Genomic DNA, 17,115 nt, shown 5'->3' on the forward strand with positions numbered 1-17,115 from the left:
CGGGTGGGTGGGTGGGTGCGTGGGCGGGCGGGTTTTCCGCGGGCGAAGCGGCGGCCGCGCCGTGCCGGCGTCTCGCCACCAAAGCCTCGGCGGGGAGAAGGGCAGGCGAGTCGGAGTCAAGTTAAAAGGGGCCCGGAGACTTCCGTTGTTTAAACTTGAATGCTCGAAAATGGTCTGAGAAGCAATAAACAATCTGCTCCTTTCTCTCCCCCCCCGTCTAGAAATCCACGGCAATATTAATCCAAGGAGGTGCTTTGGGGACAGTTGGCAGTACAATGGCTTCTCAGTACCTCGTAGTGGCTCTGGCCGTTTTCTTCTCTTTTACCCAGGTTGTAATAGAAGCCAGCTCTTGGTGGTAAGCATCTTACATCGACTTGATTTTAAAAGGGGGTGTCAAGTTTTGCTTGATGAAATGTCTGTTTGCTCCTTATGTGCTTTATCTGTTTCTGAGGAAGTACTGCATGAACGAGACTGCAGGAGAGTAATGTTTTCGTTGTAGCATGTYGTGTAGCAAAATGAACATGTTTCTGGAGTAAGCGTAAATGTGAAGCATCTCCGTTGTAAACCTTAGTTTTTAGAATACTTTAAAGTAGTTTCTGTATGGATTTGATCATCCTTAAACTGGTGGAGTTACGTCTCTTCTGAGAGTCACTTCAACTCCCTGGAAATTTAGCATATGTAAGAGAAAATGCTGAATTACGAATAATGTTGACTACTAGATTCAAATTTACATTTGAATGTTTCCTCGACTTAAATGTTTATACATATATTTTGTTACAAAGAAGTACTTTTATATTTCTGCTTTAGAAAATTACCATTTTTGTATAGTGAACAATGTGGGGAGTTTTTGAAATGAGTGTTTCTCTGTTGTTTCAGTTGATCATTTCCAGATTAATGGGCATTTTTTTAATTAAAATGTATCATGTGCAGAGTAGCTTAAGAATTACGAAACAAAGCTGATCTTGTTCATAGTGAATATACTTGCCTCTTTTTCCTGTGTCAGTCAGAAGAAGCTAGAAGTAGTCTGTAGTAGTTTCTAACTTCTGGCATGTTAAAGATTACTGCRTTTGCTTATGGTAGAACAGATTGAAAATCCATACTTAAATCTGTAATGTATGTTAAAGTAAAATGAGTTTGGGGGGATTTTTTTTGTTTTTACTTTATGTATTTCTCTGGCCTTGCAGTTGTTTGGGGCTTCTGTTATTTTTTGCTGTGTCCATTAAAGTTGGTGAAAGATTGCCCAGATACGATTCTTCCAAGGCTTACCCACTGTCTGTGTCTTCAGCCAGTAATATATGGTGACGACCACACGGATGGGAACTAACAGCTTCTGTTCTGTGCTGTCTCTAAAACAAGAGTTTCATGTTTGTGTGGGCTTTTTTTTTCTTGAAAGCAAAAATAGGAATCGTGGCTCAATGCTTGCATATAACGTACAGTTCTGTTTGAGATTTATAGACTAATTTTTTTTTAAGTCTTCTCTTTATTAATCTGAATCTTTTTTTATGCAGGTCTTTAGGGATGAATCCTATGAACCCCATGAACCCTGTGCAGATGTCAGAGGTATATATAATAGGAGCCCAGCCTCTATGTAGCCAGCTAGCAGGGCTTTCCCAAGGACAGAAGAAACTCTGCCAATTGTATCAGGACCATATGCAGTTCATTGGAGAGGGTGCAAAGACGGGCATTAAGGAGTGCCAGTATCAGTTCAGACATAGAAGATGGAATTGCAGCACTGTGGACAACAACTCTGTTTTTGGCAGAGTCATGCAGATAGGTAGGAAGCAAAATCTTTATGATTAAACTCTTGTCTAAGGATATGTATGGCACATTATGTTCTGCACTTGAAACTCTTGCCAGGTTCTTACTGAGTACTGTATACAATCAAGTGTTTTTAAAAGTTGGCAAAGGAGTTGAATTATTTTTAGCTGGAGGTGATTTCCCACCACTGTCCAGCCATGTGTCTCGGAAAACAAAGTAGGAACGTGTATCTGCATATGGGAACAGAGGAGAAAGAAAGGAAAACGTGGCTCTGAGTTCTCCTTTTAGAAAAAATGAAACAAAATAGAAGCAATCTAAAAAARAATTAAAACCAGAAGTGTCTTGTAAAATTAAAGATGGCCATGTCTAGTCCCAAAGTTAGCGGCTGCATAATAAATTACTCTTGATCTAGAGGTTGACTGAAAATTGCTGCTCTATTAGTGTTTGTACACRATTCTTTCGTGTTTATTACCAGATAGGGTAGCACTTTGCTCTTTTTGAGAAGGTTGGATTTATGTTAAAAATAATGTAGCACTGTAATCGGTATGAAATCAGTTCTATCAGGGCAGAATGTGTGACTGTCTTTGTAACTCGTGGTTAATGTAATCATGTAGCTGGTAAGAGAGATGGATTCTGTTTAACATCTTGCTACAATTTGGTGGGCACCCAACCCTTTCCCTATCAGATCCTCTTTGAAATGTGCTTCTCCAATGCTCACGTGCTTCCTGCCTTTCTTGTTGTTTGAGGACCTCATCGCATTTGAAAGTCCCTGGCAAAATTTTAACCAGGGATACTGGGCTAGGTCCATGGTGTAACCTTCCTATGGCTTTCCTAAGGCTGATTCTGTGTATTATAAATCTGCCTTATTTTTCATAGGTGACAGCTGTGATATTTTATATAGTGAGCAATATACTGACAAACTCAGTGTTGCTTTTTAGTTTGAGATCTAATGTCAAGCTTTTATGTGCTTTTCTGTCCTGCTCTTAAAAAAAAGTTCTGAAATTAGATTCAGGCTAGGTTCATCTGTAAATTGGTTAACTCTAGTTAAGCTTGAACGAATACTGTCGATTCACATTTGGTCTCAATTTTTGTAGAAAGCTTTTATTTTGAGATTTTGAGATGAATAAAAAGTTTTATAGCCTAAAAATACCTTGTTGGAACAGCTGATTTCAGATGAATAGCCTTCCCCAGATTTTTTTACAAGCACAGTGTTAACCTCCCTCCGTAGCYTACCTGAGCAAAGCCCGAAAGCACACAAAATGGGAACAAGAACTTTTTCTGTTGATCTTTTTGTCCCAATAACCTAACAAATGTCAGAAAAATAACCTGTTTTGGTTATWCTAGGGCTTCATCTTCTGGCCCTTATTTATTATTCAAGTAAATGCGAATTAGCTCAGTGGGACTATTTGTGTGAAGAAACGTGCAGGACTGGCCCGCGAGTCGCGATGCCTGGCTCCAGAAGACAAGTTTTTCCCCTCCCCAATTATGACAGATCTATTTAAAGGTGGTTTCTTTCAAGTTGAATAACTTTGCCGCACCCTTCTCCTGGATATGATTGCATTAGTTGGATGTCTACATAGCAATTCATCGTGTAATTAAGCCACTTATTCTAATTGCAGATGGAAGCAGGGTTAATAGCCATCTGCAAGCGTTACAGGCCCTAAAGAGTGTATTCAGGGAGAACAAGAAAGGTGTTGTGGGCAGCGGTTGTATTATTTCACGCTGACCTTCAGTAATGACCAGCGGTGGCTCGAGTGGAAGGAAAACACATGCTCTTGGAGCCCGGTTTGGTTTGGCTGTGCCCTGCGGTGTCAGGCACYGTCGGTTATTCTTCCTTCTACGGAGACGAGAGGTGGTCGGGGTCCCAGTCCCCGTCGCCCGGGAGGGTTTTGTCACCGGAGCCGATGCCGGGCAGTGCGGTCGCTCCCGCAGAGCGCAGGCGGRTGGTAGTCCTTCCAGGGTCGAGCTGGCAAAGTTAGCTAAAGCTGTACAGTTAAATGTGCCTTCGGGCTTGGAAACTTGCTTACGGAGCTGGGAAGATTGGAGACTGCTTTTCTCGGCTGCTCCGGGTGCCTGGTGGCTCCTCAGACGGCGACGGGGCCTCGACGCCTTGCGCCATCTCCTGGCTTCCCATGGCTGGGGGCTGGCCCGGCTGGGGCCACGGAGCAGGACAGAAGCAGTAACGTAAAACAAAATAAGTGGATCCTCCCCCAGCAGCCCTGTGCAGTTGAGGTCGAGGCTATTTGTGCCTGCTGCCTGATTTTAGAATGCTTTTAAAGTACCAGACAAAGAGCATTTTGTATCTTAYGGTCAGGTATATATAAAAAAAATTGCTCTGTTCTTATTCATATCAAGTGCAAAGCTCAGTTCCTTGCTCTGTGGGTGGCTTCCTACGGTGTCTGTTCCATTTCCATGTTTTTTATATATATGAGAGAAAGGACTCGCATGTGTTTGGAATGCGTTTCCTTGCCATGGCTACGATGGGGAGAGACCTTGTGGGAAAAGACAGATACGCTCGACAGTGAAGGAAAGCGCAGTTGTGCCTAAAGACTTGAAAAAAAATTCAGAGCAAGTCATCCATGTTGAACCATCACTCTTAGCGTGCTCCTGGGGTCGATGACTCTAGGCTGTGTTGGCTTGCAGCTTGAGGGGCCTTGAAATCTGTTTCAGCAGTTCATGTTATTTTACAATTTGCCTAATGTTCAARCCTGAGGAAACTTCGGGGACAACTCTCTTCTCTGTTCCCCAGCCTTKCCTTCTCCTTCCCGCTAAGAGCAAGTGCTTTAAAATATGCTCCAAGATAATAATGAATAATAATAAGCTCAGTTTTATGAGGTTAAATCCTGCAATAAACGTCAAAAAAAGTTAATCATGTGAGAGCATGAGCTGACTAAATGTGAAAAGAATAAACTGGAACAGAAGAGGCAACTTCTGTGGTCCAAAGCAGACCACGTTTCTTTCCACTAGACCTAGTGGAAATTTTGCTTAAGGAATTAATCCAAAAATGTGAGTTACAGAGCAAACGGGGAGCATGAAAATCYGTATGAGGTTCCCCCTGCTAGTTTGTAGTAGAGGCAAGGCGTAAGGCATTGTATTAAGCCAAATCTCTTTTAACTGAAGAGACCACTCCTGTAACCCTTGATACTTASGTTCATATAAGTACTTCCATAAGCAGGTGCCTGTGAGCATAGATGACTCTAAGTAGGGGGCAAAGGGCTTCTTCATCTTCCTTAAATCTGATCTTTCCCAACATAAGACTTCTGATTTTGCCCATTTAAAAACAGTATCTCTTACTAAAATTAATCCATTTGATGACAGCTGTTACATTAACAAAGCTGCTCTGAGCTTAGTGTCATCTTGATGTTAAATATGGACCAGCCTGTGATAWTACTTATGTGCCAGAAGTGCCCAAAAGCTCTTACTAGTTTGGGCCTGTTACGGTAGGCCTTGCTCAGCTTCTGCCTCCAAGTACTGCTGCCCAGAATTCACGTGATGTTGTCCAAAACTCGGCCAACCTCTTAAAGCCCTGATTTTACAAAGGTCCACACGGTTCCCTGAGCATCTTGTAAAACTGAGTTAAAAATGAGGTTGACAAAATGATTGGACTACAAATCAGAAATAAAAGTGAACTCATGTAAGTTGAAAACAATACGTTTATTTTTAGTCTATTCTTAGTCATTCTGGGAGTCTTTCTTTGGAACAAAACCCCAGTGGGATACTGTCTCTTAAGATGAAAAGCAAACTTCAGGTGGGCTCTCTGGTACACATTTGGGGGGTTTTTTTTGGAGTCTCTTCTAGCTGCAGAGAGAACGTGTGGCGTCCTGGGAAAAGAGAGAGAGGAAGACGGGCGCTAAGGAAGGGGAGGCTTAGTCACCGCCGAGAGAGTGGCGCTTGGCCGGCATCTTCCATTGGGGAAGATGCCATACTCAAATTCAGTAATTTTCCTTTGGAAAGCGCTAAAGTCAAGGTTTTGACTTTCCATTTAAGGGAACCAGATGCAGGAGAAAACCTCCAAGCCATCCTTGTGCCAAGGTGGTGTTTTCTTTGTTTTTTTCCCCCCCCTCCCCGGTCACTCGTCAGGGAGCCTGTCGGCGGGCTCGCTCGCCTGCCCGGCGCGCGCCGGGTCGGCGAGAGCCCCSACGGCGCGGGGCGGGCGGCCTCCTTCGGAGCGGGGCGAGGAGCCGCGCGCCCTCCTGCGCGCCCTGGGTGCCCGCGGGCTTCGCCAGCGCTGCAGCTTTAAACGCGGTGGGACGAGCGCGCAAAGCGCATAAATCATGCTGGCGAAGTAGTAATTTAAGGAGCAGGCTTTTAAAAGTTGTATTTAACATGTATTTTTTCTTTTTGAGAGAGAGACAGGGAGCCTGTTTTCTTTTCTCCTCTCCTCCCAGCACGTCGACGCGGTGGTTTTAACCCGTGACCGGCGGCTGGCGTTGGCCCCGCGTCGCCCGGCCGCAGCCAGCTCCTGGGCGTTGAGGCGCGAGGGCCGCGGGATCGCTGCCGAATTTCGGGGCTCCCCCCGCCCCGGGTAACGCCGGCTCTGTGTTTCCCCGCAGGCAGCCGGGAGACGGCCTTCACCTACGCGGTGAGCGCGGCCGGGGTGGTCAACGCCATGAGCCGGGCCTGCCGCGAGGGCGAGCTCTCCTCCTGCGGCTGCAGCCGGGCGGCCCGGCCCAAGGATCTGCCCCGGGACTGGCTGTGGGGCGGCTGCGGCGACAACATCGAGTACGGGTACCGCTTCGCCAAGGAGTTCGTGGACGCCCGGGAGCGCGAGCGGGTCTACCAGAGGGGCTCCTACGAGAGCGCCCGCATCATGATGAACCTGCACAACAACGAGGCCGGGAGGCGGGTAAGCGGCGGGACGCGTCGCCCTTCCCCGGGCCGGCGCGGCGGCGAGCGGGGGCTGCGTCCGCGCGTCCCTCGGCCGTCCGCTCCGCGTTGGCCTTCTCCTCCCGGCCGCCTCGGTCGGGCCGCCCAGCTCCCGGTGGATTTTCCGCACGGCAGCGTTTCGTTGGCGTGTGGTCCCAACCGGTGCAGCGTGCACGGAGGGACGAGGGACGGGCGGCGCTTCCCCGGCCGGAATATTGTTGCAGAATTGTTCTTTTTTTTTTTTTTTTTCCGTTGCTTTAAGAGGATGTGAAAAGCTTCTCCATGTTATTAGAAAACATGGCCTTCTGTGGTTAAACATGCCTTTATGGTTTCTTTAATCTTGGAAATGCCTTAAATGAATGGGTGTAAACTTTTCTTTTTTAATAGTCTGAATGCAAAGAGCCAAAATCATTATTTTCCTAGAGCTTGAAGTGCCAGGAATAGTCAGCTGGAGACTTTACACTTGTGTCCTAAGGTGAAGAAGGATGAAAGATAATTGAAAATTAATAGTATTTAAATGTGAGAGGAGGGTGTCTGAAAGCAACAGAACGGCCAATTTACTATTAGCAAGAAGAAAAATGACACTTTCACAGTTGCCTACGGAGACTCTAACAGTTTTTTTCCTTCCTTGGCTTCGTTTTTGCAATGCCATTTGGCAGCGTTAAAMCTTTCTCTAACTGCTGGGTGGAAGTTGTCTACGGTATCATCTAATGTGTCAGACCCCAGGATTTTTGGGGCAGTGTCAACACTGACTCTTATTTCTGTTTGTATAGGGCAAATGACTGGTATTTCCCTGCCAAAGCTTTGTAAAGAGGATATTGCTGTGTAGCGCTGTCTCCCACCCATGGGTGTTTGGGGCTTTCTTCTTGGATGCCGGCTCTGGTGGAGCGGTGTCGGGGAGAGGAGGAGGGTGCGGGGCCGAGAGGCGGCCGCAGCTGAGGCAGCAGCGAGATGACTCTTAACTCCTTCCCTAATTGCAGCCCCGAGCCCAGATCAGCAGGGAGAGTAACTGGGGGTAGAAAATAACGGGAGGTTTTACATTGCTCAATGAAACAGCAAAATCCTTTGCTGGCACGGGAGCGAATTCCTGCGACTCGGCTGCAGCGTGAGAGATGCCGCTGCCGGGGCGGTCTGTGCGGCGGGAGAGGCTGGGGAGGGCTGCTTCCTCCTCCTCCTCCTCCTCGACGTGTCACAGGGGTGCACATGTGTTGCTCTCTCTCCTCCCTCCCAGTGTATTTCAAGAGGGGAGAGGGTGCTGAGCTGTGTATTTTGGAGGGGTGCAGGGGAACGGGACAGAGGAGAGGAAATGTGGGGAATAAATGCTCCAAAAACGGTGTTAATCCTCTGTCTCCCTTCTTGCTCTCCGCTTTCTGCAGACTGTGTACAACCTGGCCGACGTGGCCTGCAAGTGCCACGGCGTCTCGGGGTCCTGCAGCCTGAAGACCTGTTGGTTGCAGCTTGCCGATTTCCGCAAGGTGGGCGATGCCCTGAAGGAGAAGTACGACAGCGCCGCCGCCATGAAACTCAACAGCCGGGGCAAGCTGGTGCAAGTGAACAGCCGCTTCAACGCGCCCACCATCCATGACCTGGTCTACATCGACCCCAGCCCCGACTACTGCGTGCGCAACGAGAGCACCGGCTCCCTGGGCACCCAGGGCCGCCTTTGCAATAAGACCTCGGAGGGCATGGAYGGCTGCGAACTCATGTGCTGCGGCCGGGGCTATGACCAGTTCAAGACGGTGCAGCGCGAGCGCTGCCACTGCAAGTTCCACTGGTGCTGCTACGTGAAATGCAAGTTGTGCACGGAGATCGTGGACCAGTTTGTGTGCAAATAGGGGAGGGGCGAGGTGGGAGGAACTGCTGCCGCTTGCCAGCAAGGGGGTGCAGGCCCCTCTCCCCTTCCGCAGGACTATCTCCACTTTATTTATAGAGTCCAAGGAGTTGTCGTCTTCTTTCTTTCTTTTTTTTTTTTTTTTTTTTAATGGGGGGTGGGGGAAAGGAAAAAGAAAAAAAAAAGAGAGAGAAAAAAAAGAAAAATATAAAGGTTGCAAAGAGAAGTGCCTGGAACCCTCTCTGCATCCATCCCAGAACTGTCTGTGGCTTATATTTTTGGCAATAATGGGGGAGAACCTGAGAATATTTATTTTACAAAATAAAAAAAAAATCTGACTTTTCTTAAAAACAATAGAGTAGTTTGAGGGGAAAATCCAGCATATCCTAATTTAGTCTCATGGGACATAATACATGTACAGTAGGCAAAGAAACCATGTAATGTGCTTGGGATGATAAAACAATTCATATGGATGTGAGGATCACGCAGATCTGYGTACAACTTCTGGCTGCGGACACTAGGAGTTACCAGAATAGGGCATAAAAAGCTGTTCAGTACATTTAGGCCTCTGTAAATAAGGGGTGGTATATTCACAAGGTTCATCATGAAGTGCAGTGTCAATCACGTATCTGAATGTGCCCACTTAAGTAYACAATATTGTCCAAAGGTAAAGCGTGTAGGATCGTAAAGGCTTCAGCTGTGCTAGTCGTGATTCATTGGGTTTGGTTCCACAACCTAGCAAAAAAAAAAAAAAACCTACCCTGCTACCCTGACAGATACTAAAGGTGTATTTCAAGGCAGAATTTGTCCTGATTAGGTTTTCAACTAGTTGTGATGTTTGCACATCTTGTGCTACAGAGCACTGAAAGCAAATGAGGTCTCGGTTGCAGTGGTGCCCCGTAGCCTGGCTGGGGAGGAATCGCACGCTGCCGATGGTGACATTGCGTGYCTGCAAACAGTTTCACTCTACCAGCCTGGAAAGCCTATAGCAAATAAAATCCCCAAATCTGAAAATGCCTTAAAAATGGTGTGATAGTTGGCTGCCTTTTGAAACACAGCTTGACAAATAACTCCTCTAATTTTATGAGAAAATAAATCATTAGCTATTCACTCTTGGGATGATTGATTCCTTTTTTTTTTTCCTGCAGATTTTGGGAATGCTTTCACTCAAGGAGACAATAGTTTCATATTTTAATAACATTAAGTGGCTGTTATAGTTCAATGAGATGTTGCAGCAATACCAAATTTATCATCCTATGTCTTTAATACACATGCTTTAGATAATATATTGCAGATATACACTACAACTGTTCAGACTATACTTGAGCAGTTTCATATATATGGGAAAACTGTGGTCTGCTGGTGTCTGATATTTCAAAGCTTTTTGTACATATATATTTTAATGATTTAAAAATAATAAAACTTCTAAATTACAGGGGCAGTTCATTCCCCATTTTCTTTTTCAGATCTCTTCAGGTTTTTAGATTGATTTAGCCTTTTTGGTGTTTTTAATTTTTTAATTTAAAAAGAAAACTTTTATAATTGAAAGGTTTTAAGGATAATCACAAAGAAGCATGCCTCTTCCAGCCTTAGGACTTTCTTGGGTTGTTTTTGGAGGCAGTACCCTGCACTCGACTTGCTACCGATTTGGAGATCACTTATGTTTCACTTCCATGTGAGGGCATTATTGATTATTGCTGAAAGGAGACACCTTAAATCTAAAATGTGCTGCATTCGGCCCTTGGTTTTCATTGTTTGTAATGAAAATTGTTATTTGTTGAACAGTATGTGTTCTCCCCCCACCTCCTCCCCCTGGTGCTGCGTACTTGTGCAGCATTTGGTCGTTGGTTCAGATGCCTCTTTCCAACTCACACCCATCCAATACGTTAAAGAAATTGGTTTTACAGATATCARATGAAGAAAATCTCTCACTTTAGCCTAGTTGTACTAAAGCCTTAACTTTTCACGAGCCTRTAAGCTGTATCATAAAGTTCATCTGATCATTTATCAGCTTCTTAAATGGCGCTTTATTGCTCTTAATTTATTGTACAAGGACATATTTACCCCTCAATTTCAGATGTTTGCAAAGAATATCTTTAAAGTAAGAAAAATAAATAAAGCACTAATTCATTGAATATGTCACTTTTGGTTTTTATTATGCAAAAACCATGGTCATTTTTTTCATTTGTTCCTTTTTAGTGACTTGTGTCTGAGCAGAACYGAAGCTAATGATCCCAGAACTGAAGCTATTAAAACGCTATTTAATGTAAAATATTTTACTTGTCATTCAGATATGTAAATCTTCTATGTCCTTTCCTCTGTTCTGTACATTTAATGTACATATTTCTGTCTTGCGTGATTTGTATATTTCACTGTTTTTTTTTAAAAAAAAAAAAAAGAAGAAAGAAAGGATTATGCCATAATGGAAGATAGACTATAAAAATAAAACTTTGGTTTTATATTGGGAAGTGGTTTTAATTATCTTTCAGAGGAGGATTTGTTAAAACAATGAACAGAGTTGATTTTTAAATTTACTACGTGGTAAAACAGGGAAGTGATTTTGTGCCAAACATACAAAGTACATCTTGAAGTTTTATTTCTATATTAAGAAGGCGTACAGATGCAACTACTTTTTAAAAAGAAATCTGAGTCCAGATCCTTGCAAATGTGAACTACAAAGCGTTTCAGAGATGGGTAAGAACTTAATTCACAAGGGCTAGGGACCTGATTAATACTGCTTTTGTGYGTACGGCTTTCAGGGTTTGCTGCAGCGGTTCTGGGCAGCAGGACCTGATCCTGTAAAGGGCTCAAATTGCTCAAGTAATGCCACTGATGTCAACCGAGGGCTTGTGTGAGCAAAGGTTTCCACCGGGAAGAAGTTACAGGACGGGGTTATGTCCGCTTTGGGTTGCATGTGTGGTTTCTGGGGTGTGGTGCCCCAACCCAGCCGTCTGACTAAACCTAGTCCRAAAAGGTGAAAGCTCACTAGTTTTTCCTCTGAGCCTTGCCCAGAAACTGAGTTAAAAAAAAACAACAACAAAAGGTAAAATACAATGAAGTTTTAGAAGCAAGGAAGTAAAGCAGAAAAGGAAAAATGTGAAAATCGAAACTTCTGTTGTGAGACTAGCTTTTCTCTGAACCGATTTCCTAAGTATGTCACAATTTTTTTCAGTAGGAGCTTGATGAATTAGTGGCTTCTCTATGTCTCCTGTGCTTTTTTTCCTTTTTTCTTTCTTTCTTTTTTTCTTTTTTTTTTTTTCCTATTCCAGGATAACCTTCGAACATATCGAAATGTCTTCTGGCTGCCAAGAATGTATTATCCCACAAACCAGTAGACCAACATCGTGTGTTTAAAATAGCGATTCTGGGCAAATGCAACGTTCTGTGGTCCTATTACTGACATCTGGTTCAGTTTTCCTTCACTTGTATATTGACCAGTATTCTTTATTGCAAAAACACAGCCCCTATTTAGGAAAGTCAGCATTTTTTTTGGACTGGATTGTATTCAAGCACTTCCCAATAACAGAAAAGTTAAGAAAAAATTTCTTTATTGGCAGCAGGAAGTATCTGTGTTCAAAATAGTCATTATGGGCTCAGATACAAGATTTTTTTTTTTTTTTTAATTTCCAGCAAAGTTTATCTGTTCAATTTCATTAAAAATGCTGTTATCCCCTAGGTTTGACTAACATTTTTTTGTAACTTTTTCAGGTCTTTGTATACTTCTGTGGCTTTGCCAATACCAATTTTCGCCCTGTTGCAGAATATTCAAGCTACAGGTGTCATCAAAAAGTGTGCCAGGAACCTGATGTCACGAGTGGCATCTTAGAGTCAGGCACTGAATATGAAAAGAAAGCTAAAAACTTTCTCAGAGGCATATTTAACGGAATGGTCTTACCAAGATGACACAAAACTTTCCAATATTGGTACCAAAGTTGACAGAAAGACTGCTGTACTTTTGAATAAAATCTTTTGAGAAATAGTGTCTAAATGATTATGATGTTCATCGTAAAAGGATGGTTTTGCAGAATTGGGATGATTTTTTTTCTCTTGAATATATTCTGGAGGAAACAATGAAAACGGGGGAAAAAATTTATTAAAAAATATATTCATAGGTAGCTTATGTATATACTCGGTTGACAGTGGAAGTCTTGAAATTTTTTAATATTTTTTTTAAGTCAGTTTGGAGGAWAATCCAGCTCTGTTTTTTAGCTCATTAAACAGTGTTTAAAATCCTCATCAGGAAAAAAAAAAATTTTCTTCTGCACTACAATGTCTAATCAGTCCATTTACGTTGCAGTAGGAGATACGAACATAAGATAGTAGTGAGGGGTTTGTACATGAAATTTTGTTTATTTTAAAAAGGTGTGATTAAAAAACCCAGATCTGCCTATTTCTCTGCTCTTACATGGGGTTGCGTGTGTGTGTTTGTATATACTGTGCTGGTATTTTCCAATTGTGTTGGCCAAATTCTGCTTTTAGTTATGGTTAGGCATTTCTCCTGACTTTGGTGGTGTCATTTGAGCCTGACGTTTTTCGAACAGACGTGAAGGCCCCCCGCTCAAAGAAAATGCATATGAAATACATCAAACTTTCTTCTGGCCTCATTATTTAAACATGGGTAGCTGAGTTATTGTGAAACAAGTTCTGGAGCTGCAGCTGCAGAAGCAGTAATACGGTATWTTCTCAGCAATGCTTTCTCCTCCGAACCTCCTAATTGCCTAGCTGCTTTCCAGCGCAGGCAGAAAGTCTCGCGTGTGCGCAGGACGTTTCTCGCGGTATGTTTTATGAACGTGAAATAATCATTTGTCAATCGTCGTTTCTGTTACAGAGATGAAATTAGACGGTCCGGGCTCCCGCGTCCTCCCGAGGATCCCTTCCCTCCTCCTGGGGAAGGCGCGCTCCTGGGCAGCGCCGCGTGAGGTGGCTTTCGGAAACGCCTCTCGCTCCCGGGCCATCCAGGGCGGACACTGGTACACCGTCTGCTTTTACAGCTAATGTTGGTTTATGTTGTGTTGTCTTTCCCAGCAGTTCTGCTTTGTCAAATGGTAATTGAACAGCAGCAGTAAAAATACTCGGCTGACGGAGAACCCCTGGCCACGCCATAGGCAGTTGTTCAAACAGTTTCTGAACCGATTTGACCCATTGCTGATTTATTCCAGATCCATTGCAAGGAATTTAAAACATGAAAACTGAAGTGTTGCGTTTGCAGCGTGGCTCATAGTTTTTTGTTTTGTTGCTGTTTTGTTTTGTAGACAGCAGCTCCTTCCAAAATTCCTTCTCTTTAAGGAATCGCTTTTTAAAAGCCCTTCCCTGGGAGAGGCGCACCCCGAGCATAGGACGTGGTTTCGGCGGTGCAAGATGGTAATCTCTGCGCGCCAGGCAGCTCCCCTGGTGACTCCTGGGTCCCCCACCGCTGGGACGGGAGACGCCCCCGTGCCAGGGTGCCCAGGTGCCTTCTCCCTGCAGCGAGCAGAGCCCGGCAGCTGCGGCTCCCGAGTCGTTACACAATTGCTTTTGGCTGCCTTCAGCCTCCTCTCGCCCTCAGCGAAGCTGCCCTAGCTCCTGGTAGGTTTTCCTGTTGTTTTGCAGAACGAGMATTGCATTTTCACACAGCTTTTCTCAAGGAAGGGCTGGCTCTTGCTTTCAACGGCTATTGATTTTAGAGRAGCTAATGCTTGGTAAGCAAATGTTTGTAGGACTTCTCAGATAGCTCCTTGCTTTGTAAATCAGCAGCCTTGGGATAGCGAAGAAYGATCTCCGAGCCAACTCGAGCTGGCCGTTGCTTGGGCAGGGAGGTCGGGGTCGTTACTGCTGTAGTTTACTGTTCAGCTGCGTTCTTGTGCTTTCCTTTGAGTGATAGGCTTCATGGCACGAGAAGGAGAGCTGCTTCCTGCCAAGGCATGGAAGCAGAGAAAGCCTGGAAAAATGAGGAGAAGACCAAATTATGCTGGAGAAATATGCCTTTGTTAGCTGTCTTCATTGGTTTTGCTCGATGTTCACAGAAAATTGAAGATCTAGATATTTGTGCTTTATGAAGAAAAGTACTCCCTTGGTAAAGCTTTTATCTTATATAGAACATTTGTGGGTRAAGAGCTTGTAAGTAAGTCAAGTCTGAAAACCTAATGAACAAGAAGTAAAACCCTAGCCACAGAAACAGCTCCAGAACCACTATAAAGAAAGGGAAYAGTGCAAGATGTGTCAAACAAATAGTTGTCTTAAGAGTTAGTGCTGCTCCGGCTCTCAGGCAGGCAAATGGTTACTTTTGTCAAAGACAGTATGTCCATTGTAAACCACGGTGCCATTTAATTTGTATATGTACGATTAGACAAATGCTAATGATAATAGTCTGGGAACAATTCCTTGGTAGTCAYATGCATTATATAGAATGATTGTTAGTTATGAATTCTGGCAATCCTCASTGTGCATGATGACGTGTTTGTACCTAAAAATAGATTATACTATTTTTTAAAACTTTATAGGAGTATCAGATATTTCTTTTCACGTTGCGTTATATATAGCTACTTATTTTATGACTACAGTCCTCCGGTGYATGTAGCAATTTGAGTAACTGACAAAAAATATGGGGGAGATGCAATATTTTGGCGTAAGTAGCAGCCAGAAAAGCTGTGCACAGCCTAGGGAATGTGAGGTGAAAGTTCTTTTAACTGATTTTTTTTCTCCTGTAGCCAGGCAATATGTGTAGATCCTGCATAACAGATGCTTTGCAAGAGATTGACGYGGAGAATTCGTGAACAGAAGACGTAATTCACTCACAGTAAGTGTATGGTCTAATCTAGTAGTCTTGACTTTGCAGTATCACTTGCGTGCAATGTATTACTAATTGAACATGTCAAATTCCAAGATCTTTACTCAAATGTAAACTCTGTACTACAGCAGAGTAAAACCAGAATAACTCTACTGGTGCCAGAAGTAATAGAAATGGATCATGTCCCTTGTTCTTACGTTCCCGGTGGATTTTATTGTTACCTGCTTAAGATTGAAACAATGTCTTCAGGATTTGGCTGACTAAAATGGTAGACTAATTATTGTGGAGGATTTTGTGATTAATGCATCAAATTCCTTTTTTTGTATATGATGATATATGCTTTTTTCTGGAGGGGCATTTTTGGAATGGATCAAGGAATCTGCTTTAATTTGTAATGTAGTTTCTGATGCTCTCTGTGGCTAGAGAATATGTGGAAACATCTATATCTAATGTAGGTTCTGTCAGCTACCAGGTCTGATCGTCCTCCTAGGTGGTAAATATTTTGAATTCTTTAAGTTACTATGGCTTTACTATTTCAATGCTTTACTCTTGAAATAGAGATCTTCTTTAAAGACACTTGATCTGTGAATCTTACCGTATGAGATCTATTGCCAAGTTCAGTGGAACTTCTCAGCATTAATAAGAGTGGCAAAACTTAAACTTTCATTTGAGGAACCAACTTGTCTTCACATTTTAAAAAGCCTAGATGAGCAAGGTTAGGAAAAGACATGAATTTTCTTCATCTTAGTCTTGTGAAGACTGACGACATCTATCCTCCATTCCTAGGTGACCTTCTGGAAGGAATAAAAGATCAGTGTCAAATGGTAGCCAACTCTTTTCCCCTATGTCATGATCCTAACATACTTTTATTACATTTTGAGATCCTAAGGCTATGTTGATATGTTACATGATTATATAATGCTCCAGGACACCTGTGTAAATAGCAAACAGAGAGGCTTTTTTAAAATAGATATTAGATCTTAGATAAGTGGCTCTAAGAAGTAGTGTAGGATCCCAGCTGTAAACCTCTGCTGTACATACTGTGTGCTTTTGCTCATTTGTTTATTATGAGAGGTACAGAAGCTGTTCCTGGTAACATAATTTTTGTAAGGCTTCCATGTGTAAATGTTATATTTGCAAATATTAAATGGAAACGCATTAGAGAAACCACTAAAGCAATAGCTTCGCATTCCTCATTTCTGATTCCAAAGCTGATTTTCTTAAGCGTTCCCCTGCTAACACGTTCAAAGCTGTGTGCTGTTTAAGCCTCAGAGAGGAACTATGCAGTTCCTCAGCCCTGGCCCTCTCCGGGGGTAGATCGCAACCAGCGATCTTTAATGGTACCAGATGTTTACTGGAATCCTCCTCAGGGCACTGGTGTTCTGGGTCGACGGCTCGTGGTGCTAATCAGAGGCGCCTCGTCCATCCGCCCGCGCTGGCTGAGGATTTGGCCCTCCGCTGCCGCCAAAACTGCCAGAGAGGGGACGCTGGGCTGGGAGTCCACGGGGACAGAGTGAGTACGAGCTCACCTATCTCAGCTCCATCTCGCAGCAGGAATGTCCTGCTGCAATGAAGTTGGCTTACATTAATGACAGGAGACTGGAATCTGGGCTTTTCTCCTTTTTGTTTTCTTTTTAAAAAAAGGCAGCTACAAATCAGCTAGCTTGTGGGAAGCAGGCTTGGTCCGATGGTCTCTGGTAGGTGTGCCTGTGGGCTGCTGAAGCGCTGCAGCCCTAAGATTCCTGAAAAAGCATCCCCGAAATCTAGAGAGGTGCGCTGAACAGTTCTCCCAACTATACTTCCCTGGGATGCTAAGGACCTACAGTGGTGAGGTTTTTCTGTTGTTTACCACCGTTGTTYTGTGTTACTGCTTTAAGTCCTTACTAGGGCAGTT

At 43.7% G+C, this 17,115-nt stretch overlaps 1 protein-coding gene across 3 annotated transcripts in view; it reads left to right on the forward strand.

Annotated features, from left to right (window-relative positions):
* The window catches only part of WNT5A (Wnt family member 5A), a 12,945-nt gene extending 2,022 nt beyond the window's left edge, over nt 1-10,923 (forward strand). For all 3 annotated transcript variants that reach the window (XM_085302361.1, XM_085302362.1, XM_085302363.1), the window contains exons 2-5: nt 222-355; nt 1,509-1,774; nt 6,312-6,604; nt 8,001-10,923. In XM_085302361.1, the coding sequence (XP_085158487.1) occupies nt 222-355; nt 1,509-1,774; nt 6,312-6,604; nt 8,001-8,459 (1,152 nt within the window). In that variant the 3' untranslated portion in view covers nt 8,460-10,923. The remainder of the gene's footprint in view (nt 1-221; nt 356-1,508; nt 1,775-6,311; nt 6,605-8,000) is intronic.
* Nucleotides 10,924-17,115: the final 6,192 nt, after the last annotated feature.

The sequence above is a fragment of the Rhea americana genome, unplaced genomic scaffold (genome assembly GCF_003343005.1).
Source record: "Rhea americana isolate MKP2758 unplaced genomic scaffold, rheAme1 scaffold_19, whole genome shotgun sequence".
NCBI lineage: Eukaryota > Metazoa > Chordata > Aves > Rheiformes > Rheidae > Rhea > Rhea americana.